The sequence below is a fragment of the Lycium ferocissimum genome, chromosome 4 (genome assembly GCF_029784015.1).
Source record: "Lycium ferocissimum isolate CSIRO_LF1 chromosome 4, AGI_CSIRO_Lferr_CH_V1, whole genome shotgun sequence".
Taxonomy (NCBI): domain Eukaryota; kingdom Viridiplantae; phylum Streptophyta; class Magnoliopsida; order Solanales; family Solanaceae; genus Lycium; species Lycium ferocissimum.
Genome location: NC_081345.1, coordinates 59736696 through 59745239, shown reverse-complemented (window position 1 = coordinate 59745239; position 8544 = coordinate 59736696). Strand labels below are relative to the sequence as shown.

At 32.7% G+C, this 8544-nt stretch overlaps 1 protein-coding gene across 1 annotated transcript; it reads left to right on the top strand.

The window, feature by feature from the left end:
* Positions 1 to 4797: 4797 nt before the first annotated feature.
* Positions 4798 to 8206, top strand: LOC132053577 (vestitone reductase-like). Its single transcript, XM_059445664.1, has 4 exons — positions 4798 to 4999; positions 6277 to 6795; positions 6872 to 7070; positions 7882 to 8206. The coding sequence occupies exons 1-4, from the start codon at positions 4873 to 4875 to the stop codon at positions 8024 to 8026; spliced, it is 990 nt and encodes a 329-aa protein (XP_059301647.1). The 5' UTR covers positions 4798 to 4872; the 3' UTR covers positions 8027 to 8206.
* Positions 8207 to 8544: the final 338 nt, after the last annotated feature.

Sequence of the window (8544 nt, the reverse complement as noted above, 5' to 3'; positions counted from 1 at the left end):
ATTTTAAAAAAATTTCTTTCTTTCTTTCACATAAATTGAGACCGAGAGAGTAACTAAAATGACGTGCAACCCACCGCACCAACCTTTCTCTTCCCGAAAAAAGTTGTTTTAGGCATAAAAAGAATTTTCTCATTTTGTTTCTCCGGCTGTGAGAGCATCTCGGCAGTGAATACTTTAGTACATTTCTGTCACATCAGTTGGAGACGTGGCCCTCTTTAAGAGACAAAAGCAATGGGTGAACGACAACAAGTATAACTTCCTTATTTCTATCCACTTCGATACAACCTATGACCACTTGATAGTTATGCGCAAGGGTACGATATGCCTAACCGGAGGAAGTTTAGTTAATATATCTATTTTTGTAGGAGTTAGTATATATTTTCTTAAGGGGTATGTTAAAGATTAAATATATTCTTATTTTGAACGCGAGGGAGTAACAAATAACTTATTTGAACTCATCTATCTATCTATCTATTTATCTATCTATTTATCTATATGATATTAAAAGCATGAACTCTCTAACTTAATGGTTAAATTATTTAAATACCCTTCTAAGCCTAAACACCCAAATTAATAACCGTCCAAACGAAAAGACAACAAAAGTTGGGTTGGGAGCAACTTAACAAAACGGTGGCATCTTTTTGTTTGGTGAATGATTACAATTGCTTGCTTTTAACCAAAAGAGAACCATGCAAAATTAAGAAAAATAGCATTAAAAGGGTTCAAGAATAACAACTACGAAAGCAGTTTGGATATAAATTTCATGTTAGTGACTAAAAGCAATTGGTTGGGAACTTCACAAGGAGTACATATCTATTCAACTCCATTATTCCATCAGGCAAACAAAAGGTAAATTCAGACAGGAAAATTATTTCTCCTTTCAAGTTTAATTTTATCTTTCAATCAATAGTTAATTTGAAATTTTATTGTGTAAGTTTGGCAAAACATACAGGCTTCAAGTTCGAAAAGGGAGGAGAATTATTTTAAGTTGATGTCCAACATAATATGGAAATGATGTGTACGTATCTAGAGGCGGATTCATGATTTAAACTTTATGAATTCAACATTTTAAGATTTTTAGCATTGAATTCATTGTATTTTAAAAGTTATGGGTTCGTGTGTACGACTTATTGCAATTTTAATAACTTTTTTCACATAAATTAATGCTCCGCTTTAAAAGTTATGGTTCAATTGGTGCTCCGCTTTAAAAGTTATGGTTCAATTGGACCTCCACCTATAATGCTACATACAACCCTAAATTTGTAATGTGGTATGTAGATTGATATCAATGCAATTAAGTTATATATTCTTTGATCCTGAATAGAGAGCAGAAAATTTAGTGGAAAATTTTAAACTAATAAACAAAGAAATCAAAGAACATCCTTCTGCTAATACATTACAGAGTAGGGGGGCTCAAGAGAAGCAATGATCACTTGTCCCCTGATATTCAAAGTTGTATACTGCATGCAACTAAACAAATCTGTAGGAATATTGAGAAGATTTGTTTAGTAATGGCTATTCTACACTTAGCATTAGCAGTCCACGACTTAAAATTTATGTTCTTCTCTTGCAGTTTATTCTAAGACTTATTATAGACTGTTCAAAAAATGCTAAGTAAGCAGGAAGAGTTTTATAACAAAAGACTGAACCATTTGGTAAGGTAGAGAAAGTGGTAAAATCAGGTACAACCTTTTTTACTTTACTCATTATTTAATTACTCGTCATTTATGTTTTTTTGAAATTTTGTTTTGCAAATGTTAAGATAGATGTTATCCTTGAAAATCACACTTGAAATACTTAAATTAAAGTGCATAGTGTCTAATATTATTTTGAAAAATTACAAGTGCGCAAGGTTAACGAAATCACACACTGATTCTTCGTTTTGCAAATTTCTTGATGGCACTAAAAGCATTCTCAATCAAAAAAATATATACATAATTATTTATAGGTCTTGTTGAAAGGACTAGACAAGTTACTTTAACAAATTGATTGTAAAAAAATCATCTTTTACATTCAATTGGAAAAATATTGTGGTAATGAGATATAATTATGTAAGAGGTCTTGTTAAAAAAAGACAAAAAAAAGTGTTTGGTTAGTATCTTCAGAATGATTAATACATAAGATGTGGCCACACAAGTAATATATATCAGTCAACAATTCTCATGTGAGTTCTAAAATGATTCTCCAATATATGTTTATCTTTGCCTATTTAGCTAATGAATATGTTACTTCTTAGAATATCTACTTCTTAGAATATCTTAGCATTCCACTTTTTAAAAGAAATTCGTTAATCAACTATTGTAATAATATGTCATTGCATTCACGTCGAATATGTGTACATAAGACTTTGTTCCAAACCTTCAATTCGAGGAATCACCTTCTATGACTACTTGCGATTTGAATAGAAGAAAATGACATTTTCAGATCTCTTGTGCTTTACTTTTAGATCTCTTATCTGTAAAAATAGAATTCTCTTAAGTCTTATAAATAAAACTAAAAATAAATTTATAAAGGACCACAAAACCAATTGACCACTCCTTAATAATTATTGTCTATCAGTTATACTATATGGCTTGATATATGAGCCCGACACTTTTGTAACCCAAAAAAAAAAAAATTGGAACCAAACTAACCCTTTAAAAAAAAAAAAGAACCAAACTAGGCTTCACGCACAGAATCTGTGCGTGAAAGGACCAAACTGTAACTTTTGGAGTTTGGTCCTTTCACTAACAAATTATCGTGAAAAAATTGTTTGCACTGTGCGTGAAAGGTTGTTTGCACTAGTGTTAATTATGTCCTTTTAATGCTGAAAAAATATTAGAATATGACGGAATTGGGAAGTTCATTCGAGGGATTCCTTGGAAAGCTCAAAAAGTATTACTTTTTTTTTTCTTTTCTTTTTTTAAGCTATCAAAATCACGTTTTTTTTTTCTTCATATTTTGGGCAAAGATTAATCTTGTTTCAAAACCCCAAAATATCAATATTTTATATAGAACTTAATATTTTTTTTTGCGTACAATAACGTCGGCTCATTACATCAAGTATACCTAAACGCTTGAATCGTGTAAATCGCGTAAATAGGACATCAGAGCGCAAAGTTATGACAATTTAAAGTTTTCACAATTTACAACTAGTTTTCTACTTATGCTCCGGTCCTTATTTTTTATTTACGTGAGTGAAGAGGCATATGTATACTTGATGTAATGAGCCGATATTATTGTACGCTAAAAAAATATTAAGTTCTATATAAAATATTTATATTCCAACGTTTTGAAATGTGACTAATCTTCGGTCAAAGTATGAAAAAAAAACTTAAAGATAACAAGTTTTTGAACTTACTTCGAGGCACTTTACACACCCTAAAGCGACGATCCAAACATATATGTATACTTGATGTAATGAGCCGACATTATTTTACGCTAGAAAAATATTAAGTTCTATATAAAATATTTATATTTCGGTGTTTTGAAACGTGACTAATCTTCGGTCAAAGTACCGAAAAAAGCTTAATTTTGAGTTTGATTTCCAAAGAACAAAGATGATAAGTTTCTAAGCAAATAAAACTTACTTCGGGCCACTTTATAACCCCTAAAATGACTCAGGGTATTTTTATTCGGGGTATTTTTTCGAGATCTACGCGGTCAAACTACCGCAAGACGGTTTGGCCAAGCCGATTTTTCAAAAAACGCCCGTTATCCCATTCAATTTGAATTTTGCCCCAAATTTATGCAAAAATTTCATTCTTCTCTAGTAAAAATCTAATGATAAAAAATCTATTTCGAGATGCTAATCCCTTGGTAATGATGTTTTGAATGTCAATTTCGAGGTTCGAAATTCAATTTATGAAAACGAGTTAGATAGCATTAGTGAACATTATAAAAAAGGACCAAACTGGCTTGGTGTTGCATTCACTAATTTGGCTTGGTGGTTTAGCCTCTCTTTTTTACTTCTTTTTTATGCCAACAACATGGGATCAAACCTTGGTGGGAGCATTGAATGAGATATATTATACCTTGGTTGAACCTCTCGTATTGGATGAATTATTTTTGAATATAATATTTTTATTTCGAAACACTTAAATCAAAATCCTATAAAATATGACACTTAGATTTAAAGATGATAAGTTTCCAAGCAAACAAAACTTAAAAAAAAAAGAAAAAAAAAAGTAATACATTTTGAGCTATCCAAGGAATCCCTCGAATGAACTTCCCAATTCCGTCATATTCTAATAGTTGTTCAGCATTAAAAGGACATAATTAACACTAGTGCAAAAAACCTTTCATGCACAGTGCAAACAACCTTTAACGCACAGAATCTGTGCGTGAAAGGACCAAACTCTAAGTTACTGAGTTTAGATCGTTTCACGCATGTGGTCTATGCGTATGGCTTTGTTTGATTTTTTTTTTTTAAAGGGTTAGTTTAGTTCCAAATTTTTTTTTTTGGGGTTACAAAAGTGTCGGACCCCTTGATATACACGTGCATCGCACGTGTCGAGGAACTAGTAATATAAAAAATATAATGTGATCAAAGCTCAAAACCTTGTAGATGAGACTCATAATGTTAAAATGTGATGTGATCAATATTAAAAAATTTAAAAATTAAATCCATAAAATTTAAATCGTTATTCGCTTTTCTTTTCGCTGGGAGAATCTTTAAAGCAGTGAATGCTTTAGTACATTTCTTTTGCGTCAGTTGGATGTGTGGCCAATTTAAGAGATGAAAGCAATGGGTAAACGACAGCAAGTAACTTGTCCTTATCATCCACTTCGATATAGCTTAGGACCACAAAAAGAAAAAAAAAAAGAGAAAATTATGATCACTTCCTATATAGAGGCAGAGCAGAAGAAAGAAGAGTTCATTAATCGAGTGAGATGGAAGAAGTGAAGGAGAAGGGAAAGGTATGTCTAACAGGAGGAAGTGGTTATCTTGGATCATGGATGGTTATGAGGCTTCTTCAAGTTGGTTATTCTGTTAACACTACTATTAGGTCTCATCCAGGTAATTTGCTATACCTACAATTCTTAATTAATTGAGTTAATGATCAAAAGTAGTTCTCTTTTCCCATATGAATTATCACCATATACTCAACCAAGTGGGTTTAATACATAGGTGGTGGTAGTGGTAGTTCAGGTAGAAAAAAAAAACAGTTGATAGTCGCGTGTGTGAAATACGCGAAAAAGTGATAGTTTAGGTGTGTTTTTTACCATTATCTCTAATTAATTGGTGTTTCTTTACTTGTTTTCTATGTGACTATGCAATTATTTCATTCTTTAATGGAACAATTTTTAGGCCTTCTTCCATATCTGTTTTGCCATGGACCGGTATCATCCCTTTATAATTAAATTAATAACACGTCAAGCTACATATTCCTCAAATTTTAGAACAATCAGAACTTTAATACTATTTAATTAAGTTCCAGTAAGTTTCCTTCTTGTTGACTTTCTTTGGCGTTCATTTTTTTCGGGGGGTTTGGGGGTTAGTGAACTAGTCTTTCTAGTTTGTGTGATTATTTGTGTTCTTAGTCTGCAAAAGAAAATATTGATGATTCTGAGATTGATACTTTAGTACAATATTTCAAGATCAGACCAAATGACTCCTTTTGTTTTAAGCTTAGTAAATTTAGGTGAATGCCCAGTTGCACCCTTGTTTATGCACTTTATCTTCTACAGTAATAAAATTGAGCTTGGTCTTTAACCACAAAAAAAAAAAAGGATCGATTGAATCTGACACCTAACCATAAATTTATTTATTTATACCGGAAATACCTTACCAAGTTCTTTCCATCCCAGGGGCGGATCTAGAGCACAACAAACAGGTTCAGAGGAACATTGTAACTTTTACCAAATCGTGTATATGAATTAAGAAAATCCACTAAATATTTACAAAATATTTGATCGCAAACCCAATTACTATGGTATATTAACTTTAGTTCGATGTAGGAACCCATAAACTTTAAATTATGAATCCATCTCTGCCCAATCCCTTGCAAATTCTCACTTAAACATTTTATGTGATTGTCATGTTAAAGTTATATTCTTTTAGTGAGTTGATTTCTCATATGGTCACTCAACTAATAGTAATTATCATCTGAGAAAGTCACTTTCTTTGTTGAAGGAATCGGAATTAAGAAGAAAGAAGAAAGGTGACCTTCTGAGATAATAATTATTAGTTGAGTGACCATTTGAGAAATCAACACGTCTTTGAATCTAACTTCCTCATTTGTGTGATCACGAAATACGTTCAAGTTTCTATGAAAATTTTGAATTCATTGCTAGATCGCAAAAAGGATGTGAGCTACCTCACAAATCTTCCGGGTGCACAAGAAAGGCTGCATATTTTTAATGCTGATCTAGCCAGACCAGAGAGTTTCAAAGCAGCAATTGAAGGCTGCATTGGGGTATTTCATGTTGCACATCCAATGGAATTAGAGAACAAAGAAAGTGAAGAAATGATAACGCAAAGATCTATCGACTGTATTATAGGTATTTTACAGGCATGTATCGAGTCAAAGACAGTTAAACGTGTCATGTACACTTCTAGTGCAGCTACGGTTGTGGGTGGCAGTTCAAACATAATAGATGAAAACTCGTGGACAGACGTAGATCTTATAAGAACCTTAAAGCCTTTTGCAAGTTCTTACACGATTAGCAAGACCTTAACAGAAAAGGCAGCTCTGGAATTTGCAGAAATATATGGAATTGATCTTGTGACTGTAATTCCAACCTGGATACATGGCCCTTTTATTACTCCTCAAATTCCTGGTTCTGTTCGTTCATCCATGGAAATGATTCTTGGTATGTCTTAAATTTTACTTCAAATACCATGATCATTCCCTCAATGTATCTTGGTACTAATTGAAAATTTGTGCAGGTCATCAAAATAATTCGATGAGTTATCCTCCAATTGTACCTTTTGTACATGTAGATGATGTCACAAATGCTCACATCTTCCTTCTTGAAAATCCTAATGCAAAAGGGAGGTATATTTGTTCAGCTGTTGAAATAACACGTGAAAAGCTAGCTGAGTTTCTTTCTACAAGATATCCTGAATATCGAAAACAAATTAATGAGTAAGTATAGATTCTTGCCTTAACTTTAGTTGGCTGACTGTTTTATATTTTATTCTTCTTTTGCTTTGTAGCTACGGCTCTTATCCTTTCTAAGTGGTTCATATAGGTATTATTTAGTTTAGACTTCTAAAGATTGCTTGCACCCCTTGTTCCTGTTTTAGCCTGTGAGTTATTGCTCTTGTTGTTCTTTTTAGTTTTAATGAAGTGCTTATAGGGCTCAATTCCGTTTTAGCTATTTCTGTCGTAGAAGAAGAGTATATTATAGAATAGATATACCCTTAGACCCGGTATGGACAGGGAGTAAGATAATTTATCATCAACCAAGGAAGGAACTCGTTAAAGTATTTATATCCTCCAATACTATACGGAGCAGCAAGTAGTTCGGAATCTAGTGAATTTGTCTTTCCTTTTAGATAAGGAGAGAAAGAAGAAAAGCGGGATATTAAGCAGTTGGAGTATTTTTTTTTTTGTGTCAAAGTTGAGTGTCCAGCTTTCTTTTTTAGTTTGTGCTATTATAGTAAGGGGCAGAGCTAGCTCATCGGGTGCTGGTTCGGTCGAACCCAATAGCTTTAGTCCAAACCTTATATTTACATCAAAACCTGACTCCGTCTCTGACTTATAGTATCAACTTTCAAAAAAGTAACTGTCAAAATATAATATATTCAACAAAAACTTAACGTATGACCTGTGAACATGTGACAGTGCTCTTATAAGCTAAGTAATGTATATTTCAACTTGGTACAAGTCAAATTAAAACATTTAATTTGAGACAATGGAAGAAAATAATTGATGTGCTGCTATTTATTTGCAGGTACACAGGGTCAAGTGTAGAACAACCTAAACACGCTAGCCTTTCATCAAAAAAACTTTTGGAGATCGGATTCAAGTACAAGTATGGCCTTGAGGAAATGTTTGATGGAGCAATCGAATGTTGCAAACAAAAAGGGATACTCTAATCCCTATGTAGCAAATAGCAAATACAACTTACAAACCTCATATTATATGAAGCTCTTCCCTTTCCTTTTCTTCTATTGTTTTGTTTCCATGTACACACATAGACCTGAATAATTGGAATCCTACATTTTAGTGCTCTTTAATTAATCAATGGTTCAAATGAATGGAGAAGAAGTCTTGCACATGCATTTGCTTGGACAAAGATGTAGTAGCTAACAAAAATGTTCTACTATGTATTATGGGTGAAAGGGGAAATGTCACAACCCACTTCTGCTAGTCACAATCAGCGCCTAACTAGTTACTACCCTTTCTTAGGTGAATCATCGTTTCACTTAAAATCCAACACGAGTATATAGTTAAAAGTAAAGCATTTGCAAACTAGACAAGTCTTAAAATCTCAAAAGCAACGAAATACTAAACAAAAAGTACAAATCTGAATGGTCTAACACAAAATATCCCACAAATGTTGTCAAGGAGCTACTATAATACTCTTAAAGATAAGATTCGAGGGGCGCCTCCC

Bases quoted from the DNA above. Each gene is read 5' to 3' on its own strand.
- LOC132053577 (XM_059445664.1), top strand. From the start codon at position 4,873: ATGGAAGAAGTGAAGGAGAAGGGAAAGGTATGTCTAACAGGAGGAAGT. The intron at 5,000-6,276 runs GTAATTTGCTAT...ATTCATTGCTAG, and splicing joins TACTATTAGGTCTCATCCAG to ATCGCAAAAAGGATGTGAGC. The intron at 6,796-6,871 runs GTATGTCTTAAA...AAATTTGTGCAG, and splicing joins ATCCATGGAAATGATTCTTG to GTCATCAAAATAATTCGATG.